The sequence below is a fragment of the Gastrolobium bilobum genome, unplaced genomic scaffold, assembly GCF_033153095.1.
Source record: "Gastrolobium bilobum isolate Gb01-03AN ecotype WA unplaced genomic scaffold, APGP_CSIRO_Gbil_v1 utg11324, whole genome shotgun sequence".
In the NCBI taxonomy this organism is placed as follows: domain Eukaryota; kingdom Viridiplantae; phylum Streptophyta; class Magnoliopsida; order Fabales; family Fabaceae; genus Gastrolobium; species Gastrolobium bilobum.
Window position 1 is genome coordinate 68,150 of NW_026897832.1, and position 19,769 is coordinate 87,918.

General features: G+C 34.4%; 3 protein-coding genes across 4 annotated transcripts; 1 reads left to right on the forward strand and 2 right to left on the reverse strand.

Moving 5' to 3' along the window:
* The first annotated feature begins 1,590 nt into the window (after positions 1-1,590).
* LOC133310695 (leucine-rich repeat protein 1-like) lies at positions 1,591-3,901 on the forward strand. Its single transcript, XM_061511663.1, has 7 exons — positions 1,591-1,799; positions 1,907-2,039; positions 2,460-2,531; positions 2,688-2,831; positions 2,919-2,990; positions 3,194-3,265; positions 3,554-3,901. The coding sequence occupies exons 1-7, from the start codon at positions 1,715-1,717 to the stop codon at positions 3,630-3,632; spliced, it is 657 nt and encodes a 218-aa protein (XP_061367647.1). The 5' UTR covers positions 1,591-1,714; the 3' UTR covers positions 3,633-3,901.
* A 2,090-nt stretch (positions 3,902-5,991) lies between these two features.
* Positions 5,992-11,044, reverse strand: LOC133310689 (uncharacterized protein At2g33490-like). 2 transcript variants are annotated; one of them, XM_061511655.1, is made up of 11 exons: positions 10,783-11,044; positions 10,627-10,699; positions 10,459-10,536; positions 10,298-10,359; positions 10,150-10,218; positions 9,304-9,332; positions 9,019-9,226; positions 8,672-8,914; positions 7,994-8,047; positions 6,898-7,895; positions 5,992-6,158 (listed from the first exon to the last, which is right to left on the reverse strand). In XM_061511655.1, exons 1-10 carry the CDS (start codon positions 10,897-10,899, stop codon positions 6,927-6,929), a joined length of 1,902 nt encoding a protein of 633 aa, XP_061367639.1. In that variant the 5' UTR covers positions 10,900-11,044; the 3' UTR covers positions 5,992-6,158; positions 6,898-6,926. The 2 variants fall into 2 exon arrangements, with proteins under 2 accessions (XP_061367639.1, XP_061367640.1); XM_061511656.1 differs by having other exon boundaries at positions 5,992-6,198.
* A 2,439-nt stretch (positions 11,045-13,483) lies between these two features.
* On the reverse strand, positions 13,484-19,751 carry LOC133310677 (pyruvate dehydrogenase E1 component subunit beta, mitochondrial). Its single transcript, XM_061511638.1, has 15 exons — positions 19,623-19,751; positions 19,366-19,424; positions 19,241-19,294; positions 19,058-19,138; positions 18,911-18,937; positions 18,744-18,806; positions 17,682-17,768; positions 15,811-15,936; positions 15,529-15,662; positions 15,352-15,424; positions 15,165-15,230; positions 14,843-14,881; positions 14,624-14,748; positions 14,428-14,542; positions 13,484-13,922 (listed from the first exon to the last, which is right to left on the reverse strand). Exons 2-15 carry the CDS (start codon positions 19,387-19,389, stop codon positions 13,854-13,856), a joined length of 1,083 nt encoding a protein of 360 aa, XP_061367622.1. The 5' UTR covers positions 19,390-19,424; positions 19,623-19,751; the 3' UTR covers positions 13,484-13,853.
* Between the last annotated feature and the right edge of the window lie 18 nt (positions 19,752-19,769).

Sequence of the window (19,769 nt, forward strand, 5' to 3'; positions counted from 1 at the left end):
GATTAAGCTGTGTACACTTCGTAATTAAGCTTCAAGTTCACTTTTTTAAATTGATACATTCTATTTTATTTTATTTTTTAGTAATTAAAAAGATACATTCTATTTTAATTAAGCTGGTCACGAGGAAGCATTGTAGACTCTAGAGACACTTTAATCAAAAAATTATAAATTATAAATTTTATCTGAAGTGAGTAAAAACTTATCGAGAAACGTAAATAAAAGTTCAAACAAAAACTTGCATAATTGAGAACGAGAATAGGTACAAATAAATTTTTTCTTAAATAAAAAAACGAGAAGATATAAATATAATAGTGTTTTTATTGACACATTTTTTCCCACTCATCTCAAGGGTTGCAACTGTAATTAAACCCCAAGTTGTAGAAAAATGAAGGGAAAGAATAAAGATGCACATGGCTATGATAAGTGTAAAATTTGTAGAATTTTGCGGCCTTTTTACCCTTTTATCCATAATTAAAATAAATATTAACGTTTTGCATCTGTATCAAAATATTTCACTCATCTGCCATTGTATGACCGTTGACCGAGTTATATTCTCAAGTAGAGCACAATATATTCGAGTATTTTTCGTAAAACAGTAGATACTCAAGTATTCAAGTTGTATACTCGAGTATTATTTGTTAGTGTTAAAAAGAAAATTTAAATAACATCATTCACAAAGATAAAAATATGTCAAACAAGGTACAAAGAAGCATTATTTTTTTGGAAATTTTTTTGACCAAATCCCCTCATGAATTTGTCAACGCATAGATCTAGAAAAGTCATGTGGAATAAAAAAAAACCTGATTCAGACACGTTTTATGTTAAAAGTACCAAAATTTTGTGCCACCTTAAACTCAACGGGAGTAATACCTGATTCGGACACCAAAGTCATAAGTTAATTGATTACACCTGCGGAGTAACTTAACAATCAAACAGTTTGACATGGGCAAAGTTAATTGATTAAATAAGATTACCTTATCATACCGACACTTAATCAATTAAGTGGCTCTTATATAATCGATTGTTTGATTCAGTCAACAGTCAAACAAAAACAGATTGATATATAATTTTGAGATAAGGGCTTCGGACCGTAAGTTACTCGAGTACAAGACCTTAGTACTCGAGTATCTTGTGACATACTCGAGTATAAACATATAACACATCCAGTCTGCTTCATCCCAAGAGATTTACTCGAGTATGTAGGTTACGTACTCGAGTATGAGATCCAGTCAATGATCAAACTTCAGCAGATTAATTTTATGTATGGGAAAAATGTCAATTTTTTTAAATAATTTAAAAAGAGAACAAAATAATGATTTTTAATATAATAAGGGACACAATAGTCAAAAATCGAACTTTGCTATGTATAGATACATATACTTACACATACAATTTAATAGTTGTGGATACATAAGGGAAACATTTGTATGTATGTTTGAACATTATTTAAAGAAAGTGTAGTGAAATTTACACGTAGGATTGCATTGCTATTTGTGTGTCAACAGTGGGAGAAACTCCATTTACGGGCTCTATAAAATTCCCCATACAAAATTGTGATTTCCATTCCAAAAGCATAATTGCATTGAAGAAAGAGGAAACTCTCGACTCTAGTACATGTTCATGTTCGTGTTATAGAACCATCGGTCGGTGTCTGTCGGTGTGAGGGTTAAGGCTCTCAACTCTCGTCTCTCTCTGCAATCAGGGTCGCTAGTACATGGAGACCAGCACGCTCTTTCATGTTCTTTCCATTTTTCTTCTCCTATCAGATCTTTTTGCTGTTGCAAGTGCAAACTCCGAAGGTAAACCCCTTTTGATATATATATATATATATATATCTATATATATTCTATCAGGTCATTTTGAAGAATATATTTTCAGAATTTTCTGCTTTGTTGAAAATGAACAGGTGATGCTCTGTACGCGTTCAGAAGAGCTGTGAAAGACCCAAATAACGTTCTACAGAGTTGGGATCCCACTTTGGTGGATCCATGTACATGGTTTCACGTTACCTGTGATGATGATAAGCGGGTTATCCGACTGTAATTCACGTCATCTTATCCTCTGATCTCTTCTTTTTTCTCTGTTATTTATTTTCCAATATTTTCTCAAATCAAGTGTAATTATTATTTTCTTTATGCTGCCACACAGCAATATATAATAGAAGAAGAAAAGAAGATTATGATTACTGATTACTGATTAGACTGTAATCTTATTTGAGTTTGAACTTGGGAGGGCCGTGTACTGTTGTGTCACTCAAGTGTCAAGGACGCTTCTCCATATGTCCCCCATAAGTTATTAGGACAAGTACCTCTTAACTAATTGTTTGATTAGTATTATTTGTTGAAATGACTTTTGACCATTAATTCTTAGATACTGGATACAGTCACAGTTACACTAGTTCCTTTTCTCTTTTACTTTAGTTCTTGAACCGCAAAGTCTAATAATGCATACTCATGCAGAGACCTCGGGCACGCAAAACTATCTGGGCATTTGGTTCCAGAGCTGGGGAGACTCCATCGCCTTCAGTTTCTGTAAGGGCTGTTGCAAAGTTATTATATTTCTTTTTTTGGAAACTGTCTTACATCACTAAATGCATGGAGCTGATTTAATGGATTGGTTGAATGATGAATGAGAGTTTTTTTATGTTATTCAAAAGAGTGAACATGAGATTTGGTTTGACTATGCAGAGAATTGTACAAGAATGACTTGGTGGGTCCAATACCAAAGGAAATTGGAGACCTCAAGAACCTGGTTAGCTTGGGTCTCTACCATAATAACCTCACTGGCTCCATCCCTCCCACCCTCTCCAACCTCTCCAATATCAAATTCTTGTGAGTTAAAGTAATCACTCATCAGTAAATTAAATATTAATTGAGTAGTGAGCCGTTCACCAAGCCTAACCAAATGAAATGATGCAGGCGACTCAACAGCAACAAGCTCACAGGAAGAATACCAAGGAAACTCACTAAACTGCCAAACCTCAAAATCCTGTCAGTCTATCCTATATTTTTCAATGATTTTGCTTTCCTGAACTTAGATATGCTACGGAATTATAACATCGATCTTAGAAAATCAACCGAAACAATTTCAACCATATAAATATATTTTATCACAATCTCAATTGTTAATTTTCAGGAAGTCAAATTCATTTTTCAGGATTCCAAATCTCTTATTCTGATTCTCTTCTGTGTAGAGACCTATCAAACAATGATCTTTGCGGTACCTTCCCCACATCTGGCTCCTTCTCCAAGTTCTCTGAAGAAAGGTGAGTCCAAAACTAATAATCGTCTGAGTATTTACCAAAAATATAAAAAAGGCAATGAAGTGAGGAAGCTATTCAAATTCTCTGGAGGGCCGTGAAGAATCTCAATAATTATATATTGACTTTGTTACTATTTGGCAACATATAATATGACATTCATATAATTTACTAACGACTTTTCAATGCTATTCTTTAGCCGAATTTAGTTAGTATTTAATATTTTCATTCCTTAATTCCCCTCAAGTGGTTCATCTAGAAGTGTGAGAGCATTAACTGATTGGTTTCCTACAGTTTCCGGAACAATCCAAGACTTACAGGACCAGAATTAATGGGATTCGTCAGATATGATATTGGAGGAAGCTGCAAATGAAAGATTATATCTACCATATAACGACCTGATGGAAACCAATCCTCGTGCAAATGGCGTCATAGGAAATTTCTATTTTCCTTATATCCGTTCCTAAATGACTAGCTTGTACCAAACTACCAATACTATGAGTATGCATTTGAATTAGGACATCAGCGATCCTTTTCTCGGTCTCCGATCTCTACAGCTAGTATGGATTGGTTTGAGATGTCCACTTGTAATATACATAGAGATAGGATATTGTGACACCCAAGTTATGTTACACCCACGTGACACCCACTTAATCTCACCGTTAGATCACTTATGTTGATCCAACGGTTATATTTATTTTCATCTTTGTATGGTCATGATTTCCCAAATTTAAAGTAAAAGAATTAAATATGGGAAATCATAACCATACAAAGGTAGAAATAAATATAAAATATTAAATTTGGGAAATCATGACTATACAAATATGGAAATAAATATATTGGATCAACATAAGCGATCTAACGGTGAGATTGACTGGGTGTCACATGGGTGTAACATAACTTGGGTGTCACAATATCCTATCCTATATATATATATATATATATATATATATATGTGTGTGTGTGTGTGTGTGTGTGTTTACATTTCTGCAGCTGTTGTACGTGTAGCATTCAAATACTTGTCATATATATACTTGAAAACATTAAATGCGGGAAATCATAACCATACAAAGAATGAAAGCATTAAATGTGTGGAATCATAATCATACATTTGTCGTTGTTGTACGTAAAGTGGCTGCAGAAATCATTTTACCTATATATATATATATATATAGGGAAAAAAGTTTCCGATGTTACTTTAGATAACTTTATCTAATGTTCATCGAAACGACATCGTTTTGGGGTTGAAAAATTAAAAAATTAGAGTGATAAAGACTATTATAACCCTGAAATAAATTAAAATTATAAAAATACCATGATTTCCGTCCCAAAACGACGTCGTTTTGATGAACATTAGATAAAGTTATCTAAAGTAACATCAGAAAAAACAAACCCATATATATATATAGGAAAAAGTTATATTTACAAACTTTTTGTTTACAAACTCTTACAAGCTACATTAAGTATGACCGGTCATACTTCAATCAAAAGTTTATGACCAGTCATACTTAGTGTAATTTGTAAAAAAAAAATTATAAACGGATCATTGTTTAACATGACACAAAAAAATTTTCTACGCAGACAACATTTTTTGGGGCCCACACTTTTTGAAGCAAAAAAAAAAAACTACGGCACACTAAACGAAACTCTATAACATTACACAATCACTTTTCCTACAACATAACTCTTATAAAACCCTATATATATATATGGGGAAGGATATTGTGACAACCAAGTTGTGTTACTACCAAGTGACTACCAATCAATCTCACCGTTAGATCGATTATGTTGATCCAATGGTTATATTTATTTCCACCTTTGTATGGTTATGATTTCTCATATTTAATGCTTTTAGCATTAAATATGAGAAATCATAACCATACAAAGATGAAAATAAATATAAAGTATTAAATTTGAAAAATCATGACCATACAAAGATAGAAATAAATATAACTGTAGGATCAACATAATCGATCTAACGGTGAGATTGATTGATAGTCACTTGGTAGTAACACAACTTGGTTGTCACAATATCTTTCCCATATATATATATATATATATATATATATATATATATATATATATATATATATATATATATATGATGATAATAACAGACCAATCCAATTTGGGACTCGGATTTTCCTTACATCTTCTAAAGAAAATCACCCACCACAAGTCCACAACAAGAATACCTAATAATTGGCTGATCTAAACTCAGTATACCAGTACAAAGAAAATGCTACGGTACAGGTACCTATACCCCACAGACTAGCAGTTTAAGGCGTGGTTCCACTCACTCACCCGTAAGTCATAATTGCATGCCAGTCCATTTCACTTCTGCTTTCTTCGATGGTTACATGCAGCGTAAACGTGTGATCAACCATTTAACATTCCAAAAACAAGGCAGGGAAATCGTGTCAACATTTACAAGAACCCTACTCACTATCTTACCACGAACTCCACCTGTTGGCAGATAAATCAAAAGCACGATTTGAACTCAAATCCATAAAAGATTCTCTGAGGTTGTTTTGATTTGTTCTTAGAAATGATTAAATAAAAAATCGACCGAAAACAACAACATTTACCGAAGGACACACAAAACTTAAATAGACAATTGGATCGCGTGAAAGGGGAGGCGTGATTGACTGGTTATTATCAATTGCTTAAATGCATATTTTAACAATAGAACTAATGGGCATTTATTGCAATAAAAATTCGACAAACGCCCATTATAAGGTTGATTTAACAATGATAGTGACAGATAAAAGAATAACAAGAAAAAATAATATTTACAAATTTGCAACGAAGCAAAACTTGACCCTAAGCTTAATTTCCCAGGTTGTAAACATGGCTTGCTTCTGTCGTGAGCGGAACTAATCTGCACAATTGTCCATACCTGGGTTCATAGCTTGATATTAGTATAAACATGCATATCCCTGAAAAACAGAAAGTAAAGATAAAATCTTTTGAAGTTAAACTAAAATTTCCTAAAGGATTGTAGTAGGAACTAAGAACAATAAAGGCATTTTCTAAATTAAATCATCTTTTAATGGTATCATGACCGTATTTAACCATTTGGAACAACAATTTCTACAACCAACATTTTTGAACTAAAAATTCCTTGCCTATAGTAAAACTGGCTTATCATGTCCTAAAATATGTACCCCGCCAATTGGACATGTTACCAAGCAAACGGTATGAAATAGAAATGAAGTGCGTTCTACATGTATCACCTGATATTGTAAATAACTTAGAACATAGTTAAATGTCAAGTCCATTAAATATCAAATGCTTGCACCGTAAATATATTTAATCCCAACGTGCATTTCTAGAAAGTATATGTATGGAGGTCAGCTAGTTTATTTTGAAGATAGAATTTGCTCAACAGTAGTTTGTCCATATACTAATGGCGTTTCATGTACTTGATATAGAATTAGGGATTAGCTCTCACTTGCATTTTATCCCACTGCAAACCAGGCAAATTGAGACAAAGGCTTTGCCATTTATATATGAAACTTAAACTCTTTCCACATTGTCTAAATTCCATACTTAACATCGACTGCTCAAATAAATCCACAGAAAAGAAAACAGTAAATAAGAAAAAGTAAACAAAACAACCCTGGTTTAAAAGTTACCTCCAGTCTAAACATCCAGAGCAACAAACTCAGCCATCTGATGATGGCCGACTACTAGATAATGCTATTGGCGTCAGAGGAGGGGAAGTAATATCCTCAGATATAGACGATCTATGAGAGGATTCCAGTGCCCTTGACCCATGTAGTGCTGCAACTCTAGCACCACTAGAAGGTATGGAGAAACTACGAGCCATAGCCTGAGGTGGCATTGGCAGTGGAGATGCTGCACTTGATGAAACCAAATTATTTGCAGCCGAAAACTTTTGACCTCTGGACACCAATGGACCTGAATGACCCACCAAACCTAAAAGCCCGGAATTGGATTGGAAACTGGTTGGAGGCCTCGGAAGTTCATGAAGCTCACTAATTTTAGGTGAAGACACTAAGGTAGGAGAAGCACTAGGAGATACTTTTGGAGATGATGATGGAGGCTGCGGGATTGGAGTTGGTAAAAGAGGTCCAGAGAACAGTTGAACATTTTCTGCTGGGACATGCTTGGTGGGCCAAGGATTACTTGTCAGTGGGCCAGAAAAAGCTTGTCTTTTAATCTTTTTAGAGAAAGCAGAAACATGATCATGATTTGAGGATAAAAGACCATCTACCAAAGGAGGCGGCAATCTCGTGGAGGCAGTATTGTTGTTACTCTCTTTGAGTACAGACTGTGCATTTCTAACAGCAGGACCAGAAAACTCATCTCCGATAAATTTTTCATGTTTCTTTTGTTCCAGTGGGGAGGAATGCCACAAATTCTTTGTAGGTTCATTTAAATTTGTCTGAATTTTGGAAGGCACTGGATTATTTGACCCTGAAGAGATTGAACTCTTTGCATCAACCGGTGTGGGTAGCACATATGAACTGAACTTCCGTGATAAAGATGGGCGCATCTGTCGCAGTTTTTCACTAGAATCAGGTTTATTATCAGGAAAAAGTGGGGCAGATTGGCTCCCTGGCCTAACCCTAAAGGAAAACAAATTCCTTTGAAGCTTATCCAAGTTTTCCTACAAATAGAGCAACAAAAATTCATTAGGTATACTCTTATGTATTATAAATTGTATATTAGAAAGGAAAATAAAGATAATTGAAACATCTTTTAGACCTTAGCAGCTTCAGCTGTTGAACATCTGGGAAGTGTAAGTTCCACCTGGTCCAGCTGAAAGGAAGCAAAATGGTTAAGCAGTATGTCATGAAACTTAAGAGTAATTTAAGCTAATAGAAGTGTTTTATAGACTTGAAAATTAAAACCATATCTATAATTCTGATGCAAAATCTTCATGATCAAAAGTTTGTTATATGAAAACTTCCATAGCATTTTTATGCATTAGTTAATACTCCATAGTTTTCTTCTAGAGTTCTTGTTCAATCTGTCCATCTAGCATTCCAACCAAATCATATTACTTCCGCACTTAGAGCAATTAGCCACATTCATACAAACAAGGATGTCAAGTTTCTGTGCATAAGGCTACAAAACTACTCTACCCACAACTCTGATGCTCGTGGACTTTGGTCCCTAAAGGCCTAACAACTTAAGCATTTCTTCCCCATGAATTCATTCATTCACTATTTAATTTTGTTTTTACTTATGTTCTGTTTAGCACGCAGTAGGATTTAAACCCCTCACCAACCACTGCCTGTGTGCACAATCACTTGCCTGCTAATATTTATGCCCGTTCGTAGAGGTAGTTACTCAGTCTTCATTAAACATCCGTTTCTAAATAAGTTTGAGAAGCATAGAATGGGGAGAGAAAAATTACAAATTCCTGGTTACTTAAGGTACCTCCATTGAGTTTCGTGATGCAGAAACATCTCGTTCTTGTTCAATTGGTCCGCAGTCAAAACTCAGCTCCCCGTCATCATTCTCATCATAACCATCGTCATGGTCACCTCCATCATCACCTTCATCCTCATCCTCCTCTTCAAGACCACTAAAGTGGTAATCAATGTGTTGCTGTTCACTTACTGATTTTACATGTGGTTCTACTGTCTCAAGAGACTTGACTGCTTTCTTGAAGAAACACAACTGTTTTGGGGCATAACAGAAAGCAACAGTAATCAACATACAAATTAAAACTTAAAAGGTAAGAACTCCCGGTTCTTAAGAAGAAATAAGGGAGTAAGAAAGACCTGAGCAGCATGGTGACGTGCTGCCTGTGTTAGAAGACTACGCGATTGTCCTTGCTTCAGAGATTTCAATCGGAAAACAAATAATGTAGCCTCTTCATCATATTCATCACGAGCAGTTTGCAATTGCTGCAACGAAAAAGTTTCCCCTTTTCCACCTTTAGACCTACCTCTTTCTCTATATCTTGATACCATATACTCATATAGATCTCTGCAGATCATTAAACAAAATGATAAGACATGTATCACATTCAAAGACAAAATTAGATCAAACATAACATTTCAAACCTTTTTTCATCACATTGTCGCTTCATCTCCTGCTCCAGCATTAAGACAAAAAACAAAACATTGATCAAAATTACTAAAGGTCCTCCATAAAGAATTATGCGGCAAGGCATAGTAAATTGAATGATCACAGTCACCACAGTACCTAAGTTTAAGAATTAAAATAAATATATTCTTAAGTCATAGACTCATAGCAATAACAAAGAGTTGCGATTTTAACCAGCATTGACATTTATACAACAAACTTGAATAACACTTCAAGATGTCTCCATAACCCCAAGAGTGAACTTATGAGTTTATGAAGTTACTAAAGGTGGGTGAGAAGAATAACTAAGAAGCAGCTTGGTACAGCTGTGTTTTCAGGCAGCAGATATCCCACTACTGCTATATCTAGATTAAGGAGTTGAAGGAACTTGTGTAAAAGGCTTAAAAGATATTGCATTTTGTGATTAAATCCTTCAATAATCTAACATTCATCACAGAGCGAAACGAGCTTCCAGCCGTACTTTGAATCCTCAAGCTTCAGGATTCCTATATTGATATGTATGAAGCCCTAAAGATAAATTGCCTATCTCACTAGGATGTCTCAGTAATTGTCTGATCAATCTTCTAGTCACAGGCACTTTATATTGTCTCAAAGCTTAAATAAAATCCAGAATAAATACAGGAGAACACGCACGTAAAAAACTTACATTAAGTAAAGAATTTAACTGAGGCAGGACAATGAAGAAGGAGAAAAACAGAAAGTGCAGTTTGAATTTCAAAATTCAAGGAAGTTGATGTAGAAGTAGACACAATATTTTGTGTAATAGATGGAAATAGCTAAGAAACAGGGTTAAAAGAAGAAACCTCAACAATTCGAAGTTCATTCAAGAGAGACTCGGAGGGAATGGTGATTGTCTGGAATATGTGAGAACGCTGAAATTGAAAAGCAAAAGAGGTTAGAAAATGAAAATGGAAGGAAAAGATGAAATAAAAAGATGGGATTAGGAGTGACATAGTTATCAATGAGTTTTTGAAGTTTGAAGTGGATTTTGCCAAGCATGAGGAGAACTTTTCCTGCAACAGGGAAGTGGTTAGTTAAAGAGTTAAGAGATAGAGGATTAGAGATGGATAAAGCGTAATAGGAAGGAATAATAATAGTAACAGTAACAGTACCAGTTTCTTCTTCATGATCATTTAAAGCGGTTTTCTCAAGAAGACAAGAGCCCATGTCCCGCAAGGACTCGGCGAATTCTGAAAGCAGAGATTGTTGTTGTTGTTGTTGTTGATGATGATGATGATATGACTAAGCAGAAACTGTCGATGAATTATGAATATACCTACCATAAGCACTGCTGGCGGTTGCAGCGGCGGCGGAAAGCAAGGTATCATAGCAATCTCTCATGTCTTGCATGTCCTGCAATTAAGATTCAATTCCATGAAACCCTAAAACAAGTTTCTAGAAGAGAAGAGAGAGAGAGAGAGAGAATGCGCACGTGCCTGGGTAGCCTGAGCCAGCTCGTCTAACTGGCCCAGAGGCAGAATGGTCTTCGAATCATGCTTGTGATTGTGATTGTGAAGTGCCAGACCTCGCAACTTTTTCAGAGAGCTCTTCATTCTTCTTCTCTTTCTACTTGCTTGTTTCTACTTGCTTGCTGTTGTTGCTTGTTTTGTTTGTACCAATGCTATTATTGATTGTTATTGCAAATTAGAGTGAAACAATCGGAAATGCCAATGCCCAACAACCAGGTCAAAATTCCCAATCCCAATCACACCAATTCTTTCTTCAACCGCTTCCTCTGCTTACGCAAACACCACACCCATGACCATGACCGAACCTATCATATTATTATTATTATTTAATCCTTGCATTGTCAGATTACATAGGCTGACTTTCCATTATCAGCATTTAAATTCGAAACCTCGGAACTCCTGAACATTTGAACCAAGGGTTATAATAATTATTGATTAAATATTATTATTATTATTATTATTATTATTATTATACTACAAATAACAATACAATTTCTCCTAACCTTCTTATTTCTTGACTTTTTCCTTTCCCCTTTTCTTTATTCCTTTTTTCTCCACTTTCCATTCTCTCCATTTTTATGACTCATACATTGCTATAATCGGCCTAAAATACTAACAAAAACTTGCTTGGTCAAAAGACTCAAAACAATACCTTCCATGAAAATTAATTATCTTGCACGAATTTAAAACTTTAATCTTAAATCCGTCTCGTACAAAATTGTCATATGTGAAAAAATATCTATGATTTATCTAAAAAAATAAAATAAAATAAACTCTCTTTTATCCCTCAAAACAACAAAGAATAAAAAAAATCCTATACTATGAGATGCAAAAGCTTTTATATTAATCATTCAATTTTACTTTTTGGTTAAAGAATTTTCACTGTGTTATATATTATTATTTTTCTCTTCCTACGAGATATTTATAATCTAATTCAAGTTGAGAGGCTCCTAATTATATTTTAAATTTCAAGAAAATATAGTAGTAAAAAGCTACAAAGAAAAGCTTTTTAAGTTCACGTAAATTAACACTAAAAAATAATTCTATTATTTTTTTCCATTTTAAAAGAAACCAGTAGAATTTAACTTAATTTTTTGGGAGCACCATTCATCTATTGAATGTCATTTATTAATTTCTAAACATTCCACTCTTTGTTTTGGTAATTATAGAAAGAAAAAAAAATGGGATGGTCAAGGACACGACACTTGTTGTACATGAACATGACCAGTTTCTATATTTCGTCCCCTTTGGAATCTCCTTAATTTTTATATCATGCAAAAAAAATAGATGTTAATGTTGACAATGACGAAAACTGCTGCACGTCTTATTTCTGAAATAGCATTACATGTTCAAGTCTAACGAACCACCAGATAAAATTCAATATTGGTGTTCTAAATATATTGACTGGTCTTTAATAATGGAACATGACTAGTCATTTCTCAATTGAGAAATCAGGCCATAGAGGCTAAAGTTACTTAAAAGAATAGCGTTACGTAAATACGCATTCATTTCTAAAACAGTCCAATTTTCAAACAAAATCAATTTTCATTGGCTATTTACTTAGTTAGGATATTAAACAGAAGTTTAAGGCCAATCAGTTTCTCATTATCGGCAATATTTGTCAAGTAGAATTATGGTAAAAAGCAGAGAATGACTGACTGGGAGTAAAGGCCAACAAACAGTGTAGGTTTTTTTTAAGTCTTTTAGAATTTAAAGCAGGTACTGATTCTCCGTTACTTTCCTTATACATTTCTATAGGCTCTGTTAAAAAAAGATTTGCAACTTAAGCATCAATCAAATTAACCCAAAAATAAAAACAAATGAATTATGTTATATTTTATATCATATTTCTAACATAATTGTTTGCAATTGAAGGTCAAGATTTGAATCTTTAACATAAATCATTATACTACAACAAATTAAACATAAGTAAGAATGTAGCTTTTTATAAACTAACTTACAATTAATTCACTTGTGCATAGCTCATAACTAACACATTTAATTACATTCGTGTCCTTAATGATCCTTCCCTTTAACATGTATATATGTACAAGTCCCATTTACTGTTAATTTTAAAATTTAAATTTAAAATTATTTTCTCTCATTCTTTACACTCTCAAAGGTTTTTAACTAATTATTATTATTATGCAACGATGATACCCACCTAAATAATAATTATTTTTAAATTTTATTTATACTTTTATGTGATACATGAAGGCTATCTAATTTGCTTTTTTTTTTAGTTAAAACACATCTTTTTTGCATTCTTTCTGTCATCAAAAACACATGTGCAAATATTTGAGTAATTGCACATTTAGACCTGACCCACAAAAAATAGAGGAGATATTCTTACAACTAAAAAAATTCATTATCAACCCATTACCTATCTAATTACCGTTGAATCAACATTTTCTTTCTCTTCCGAAACTTTTCAACATTCACTCTGTTTGATCCAATGATGATCAAATAAGTAGTGAATTTTTTTGGTAGTAAAAATATGCCCCTCCAAAAAAATAGGGATCACATCGCATCGCATTAGAAAACAATGCAACTAAAATCATACAAACCACATTGCATATCTCTAGTTAGCAGATGAAACTAAACAAGGATTAACCCAAAACAGCGAGCTAGACTTTGCTTTAAGTGGTCCCCTAGAAAGAAGGGGGGAAAAAACTCGATAATGTAATGAAAAAGATGACTACTTGGTTATTGCCAATCACAATTCAAAAAAATGCACAAAACTTCCCGCCTTGTGTCATTGTTAGCCAAGTTATTAAGCATGAACTTCCTCCCAGATATGCAGAGAAGGGGAAAAAATGTATAGCATCTGTTACTCCTGAAAATTTGGACAGTATTATGCATACATCAGAATCTTTTAAACCATATCCTAACATAATCCACGGGTAAAACCAGCATTCTCTGGTTGCAATTTCTTTCTGCTGCTTTATGGTGGAAATTTGGCGAAAGATTGTTTTTGGTAAAATCAAGGATTACCAAAGAAGTAACCAGGATATGAAAAACTTTAGGACTAGATAAAATCAAGCAGCTGCAGCCAAAGGCACAGATCTGTAGCATGCTCTCTTTGCAGCACGAACAATATCTTCAACCTGAACATCCACATATACCAATAAGAAACCAGATTTAAATGATCTATACACATATATCAAACAGGGGTGGAGCAAGGGAGAGGCTAGCAGAGGAGTTAGCCCCCCTTCACTTTTGTATAAACCTATAGAAGTGAGCATTATTTTTAATTTTTTGGTTATATATATAATGTTCGTCCCCCTTCAAAATCTACATAAACCTTGAGTTGTAAGCACCATATCTATTATTTGTTTGTCATATAAATAACTATAACTTCAAAGAAAAAATTTACAGTATAATTTTGCCCCTTCAAAAAAATTTCTGGTATCAAAACATTCAACAAGTTAGCATCAGGTTTTTCTACAGATACAAAACTCTGTCATACAAAGTCATCACCTCGGCTATTATTTCACCCATTTAAAAATAGAAATACTTTTTTTTATCAATTTGCGGATAAAGAAAACTAAAATATTCCAAATCAGGTTGAGAAATTTACAGAAAGCAAAATTAATATTTAACAAGCATTACCTGTGGTACAGCCATTCTTTCCAGATTTGCTGCATAAGGCATGGGAACATCAGCCCCAGCAATTCTCTCAACTGGTGCATCAAGATAACCAAAACTCTCCTCTATGACAGATGTGCTGCTCAAGAGAAGTAAAAAATTACATGATTTCAAAGAGTTAACCAGAAAGATACAAAAAAGTCAATGTAAAGAGATAAACCAGATCTCGGCGCCAACACCATGCTGAGGAAACCCTTCTTCAACTGTCACCAATCTGTTGGTTTTTCTGACAGAAGCATTGATAGTGGATCGATCAAGTGGCCGGATTGAACGCAAATTTATAACCTATTTGTACAAGACCATCAGTCAGCATTATCATAACCAAAATATAGTTTTGCAGAAAGGGGGAAGTTTATTAATAAACTATTGCAAGGCTTACCTCAGCACTGATTCCTTCCTTTGCCAGTGCCTCAGCAGCCTAAATACCAAGCAAAAGAGTTATTTACAAATGTTCTCTTCATTTTGAGGACAGAAAGGGGTTAGAGATACTGATTTTTTTCTAAAAATAAATTTAAAACACTACATATCACACCAACCCATCCAAAAATATTTACTGTTCCTTGTTTCTTCTCTAATTATTTAATATTTATATGCAAGACAAACCTATATCTATTTGACATACTTCTCAGCAAATGATAAATTGAGCACACAAGCAAACAATACACACTAGAATAGTCAACCATTTTTGAAAACAAACAAACCTTGAGAGCATAGCCAACCATTTTTGAAAAGGCTGTAATAGTCACATCTTTTCCTTCTCTCTCAATCTGTTAAAGGTAAAATGCATGAAGCAAACAAGGATTCAATAAGATTTCATTATTACATAACAAGTATGACTCTAACAATCAAAAGTGAGGTTTATTTCATATATCACAGATAATTGAATACCTTTGCTTTTCCTATGGGAAGGCAAAAACTGGAATCAAGAACTTCAGCCGAAACAGGGAATGACTCACCGTATCTAGAGGGCATATGTCATCAAATTAAATATTTTTAAAACAAGAAATGATGTTGAAATTTTCCGACTACTCATTTTCATGTACTAATCAAAGCAGCACAACTTACAACAACTCATTTTCAAGGAAAACAACAGGATCAGGGTCCCTTATAGCAGCTTTAAGCAAACCACGAGCATCTTCAGATGAATATGGTGACAAAACCTTCAACCCAGGGCACGAGCCATACCAAGAAGCATAACACTGCATAAAAGCAAAGTTGCAGGGTACTAAGTGAGGCAAAACCTACACTATCTATGCTATTAGGTCATAACCATAGTAAAACTCAATGGGTAATGCAAAGAAATAGTTAAGAAAAGTTTGTACAGAAAAGGAGCTTGGAGATTCATACATGAGAGTGCTGAGCACCAACCCCAGCAGCAGCACCATTGGGTCCTCTAAAGACAATAGGTACAGATATTTGCCCAGCAGACATGTAGTTTGATTTTGCAGCAGAATTAATAATGTGATCTATTGCCTGCAACACAAGTTAAAAAGATGATGAGACAATGAGTGAGATAAAATTGATCCAGAGGCTAATAAGCCAACAAGATGATACGGCAGTTTTGCCTAACAAAAAAGCCCAAGAGTAAATGTCATTATACATGTTGACACAACATTCTTTACAATTCGTTTGTATTTCAATATTCAAGGGAGCAATGCCCAATATTAAGATTGCAAACAAAAGGGTATGCTGTCATGCAGGGGAAAGAGATTTCACCTTCCAAGATGATTCAGATCTAAGAATATACTTGAACACAGAAGCAAATAAGAGTTAACAAGTAACGAAATTCCAGCAAAAAGGCCTGCCATCTAACAAACTTGTTTGATTAATATGGCATCCATGTGACATTCAATGTACTAGTTAAAGACCACAGAACTGTTATTTACAAAGTCAACTATGAGTGGCACTGTTAACAATAGGCTGAATCTATTATTCCAATATAGAGATCAATAGCTTGCCTCCAAACACAAATCCATAATTTTATATCTTTAACAGGGTAGCCAATCACAGGGATTTCATGGCGCGACGTGCAGAGCATTACTTCGTATTTTAACGGAGAGGACATTGCAGCTCCCAATCACAGAAAATCACAACTGTTACTGCTGATTTCATGAATTTCATCATCATCATCCCCCCCCCCCCCCTCCTCTCTCTCTCTCTCTCTCCTAATTTCTGAGGTGATTTTTGTTGTGCCTCCCCTTTTGGTTCGAACTTCACCATTTTTTCCACCCAAGCCCTTTGTCATTTTCCAGAAAGCTTCGTTTTCCATCCTGCCACCCCCTCTGATTTGAGCTTCACCATTTTCCATTGTTTAATGTCATTTTCCAGCAATCCACTAGCATTATGTGTTCTGCATAGCAACTCCCATCCCATCCCACCTCTGTTATAGGCTTAAACTTAATTAGGATTTCATACTATACTTCTTTTCCTTATTCTCCTTGACTTTTTAGTTATTGACTTGTTAATTATGCTTTAGATTAATGGTGATTGTGTGCAACTATGACTTTTGATTGTTAATGATGAATATATCATTGATTTTGAGTATTTTTTAATTTTTTATCATTGATTCACATGTTGTATATGTTAGAAAAATATAAAACCATTAATGTGGCTTTCACCTAACAGCTAAAGCTTTTGAGTTGAAATGGTTCTTTACATGATATCAGAGCCTTTGCGACCAAGTGGTCACGAATTTGATCCTCATTGCCGCAATTCTATTAATAAATAATTAAATATTGAGAAATTTGTTAGTACATGTGCATTGTCCACCCAAGTGTTAGAGAAATATAAAACCATTAATTTGACCTTCACCTGACACCTTAAACTTTTTGGTTGAAATGATTGTTTACAGTATAGCTTATTACTCTTGTATATGCAGTCTTCAATAGAGCAGTCATCTCGCTAATCGGTATAGCATTTTTGGGGTTGGTCGCTCCATGCTTCCATCCGGGATTGCCAACTATGATGTTCAACACAGACTCACAGGGAAATAAACACTTGTCCTTGTGGAATTAATCACTATTCGCTGGAAACTTCATAACTTTGGTATTCTTATCGCACATAACTCCTAAGATTCCATCTAATAATTTTTTAGGGTGACCATTGACCTACTTTATAAGACATAATATTATACATAAATTAAGTGGTTCCATAAGAAGTAAATCACCCACTTAAGTGCACGCTCAGAGAGAAAGGATGCAATCAAGATAAACTCTAACCTGCATGGAGAAGTTAAATGTCATAAATTCCACAACAGGCCTTAGACCATAGTAAGCAGCGCCAACTCCAATCCCAGCAAACCCCGCCTGCATTATATTTAACAAACAAATTACATCAAACCAACAGCTGCTACCATGTATAAATCATGTTCTTTTTCCTAGAAATTATAAGTTTAATTTGATTATTAAAAGTCCATCTGTCTATCTAATTTTTAAGATTGAAAAAACACCACCCATGGTATTGAAAACGTAATCAAACATGGCAACTTAAAGTATTAATTTTAAGCAGCGACTTAAGAGTTAAGAAGAAGGAAAAGTCAATTTTCATGTTAAATGAGAAATCCATTACAAAAAGTTAAGAGGCAGCAAAGCATGAAGAAGATAGCCCAACATAACATCCCATGCCCATTTCCAAGGAATTCATATCCCCATGCCACCATAATATTAAAATTATGATTTGTTTATTTTGTTGTATGATTCCATTAATGGATCGTCGAACATATTAAAACTTGGCCCTTGGCAAGTACAGAGAGAAAATCAGAAGTGTTTGGATACCAAAATCTTGCAAGTTTTATTTGAAGAAGGTTCAAGGTAAAAACATGTGCTTTATCACCAAATCTATCTCATTACATTGTGCTTGGGACTTTTTATGCCAGTTACGAAGTCATGCCAGCACCTTACTAGCTCAGAAAATAAAGCAAAAATACCAACAATAAAATATTCACTTTTGCAATAGTTTGGATTTTGCAATTTGTTTCGAATTCTATAAATTTCTAACTGAAAATAGAATACCAATGAATTTCTCATTGCAAAAAATTGAGTTTCTTGTCATATGATAATGACTAGGTCTAAAAGACTAAAACTTGGAGAGGGCCAGAGACATAAGAAGTACCAAATTTGAATCAATTTCGATGCGCTATTAAATAAAACTCAATGTAGTGACAAGATGATTTATAAATGTACGCATGTAAAAGAAGGGGCAGAAGGACATGATTAAGAACTCGCAAATCAGAGGTTGCAAAAGTATAAAAGGAATGAGGAAGTCTGTTAAGAAAAATCAACCTCAGTGATCGGAGTATCGAGAACCCTCTCGGGGCCATACTTCTCGAGCAGCCCTTTGGATATCTAAAATGAAAGAAGAAAGAAGGTTAACAGGTAATGGTTAATCAGGTTCTTAAATCCACAACTAGCCAAGAAACAGCACCAACAACTGGAAACCCATAACTAACCTTGTAAGCACCCTGATATTCCCCAACCTGCACTTAAATACAACCAAAAATGAACATAAGAAACGGGGAGGGGGAAAAAGAAGGAGAAGAGGCCAACAATAATTCATTTGCAATATATATATATATATAAGGGAAAAAGTGGGTGACCTCTTCACCCATCAAGAAGACTTTAGGATCAGCTGACATTTCTTCATCAAGTGCAGAGTTCAAAGCATCTCTGACAGACATCTGCATAATTTCCGTTTGAAAATCGAAAGGTGAATCAGAGTTTTCTATTTTCTAAAGTGAATTTGTTGTGGGGGGGTGGAGGCAGAAGGAAGAAAGCAATACCTCTTTAGCGGCAGAAGAGAAAGGTCTGAATGCTGTTAAGGCAGGGCGAATAGTCTGCAAAAAAAAGTGTGTGTGAAATGGAGCTACAATGGAATAACGGAACCAGACAAAGGCAAATATCTTACCTTGTGCCTTATAACACCCCACATCTTGCTTTCCTTCCTTAAACTTGAATGAAACAAAGCTAGTCACAAAAACCGTAATCCATCAACAAATTTCTTTAGAATAGATAATAATTAATCTAGAACACGCATAAGAACTAGATATAAAAACAAAGGGACAATAGAAAAATCTAAGGTGGGGTTTAGTTAATCTATGAGGCAAGAAACCCTAAGAGGCTTGTGGATCGAAAGAAAGAAAGATCTGTGACAATAAGCTATACCTGGATCCGATTCCGATCGCCACTCACTCGATGGTACACAATAAACCAGAATCCCCCGCTACTCTGCTCTATATAAATTCTCTTTCCTTTTCCTTTTTCTATTTTTTTTAATATACATTTCGATTCCTAATAATATATTATAATATT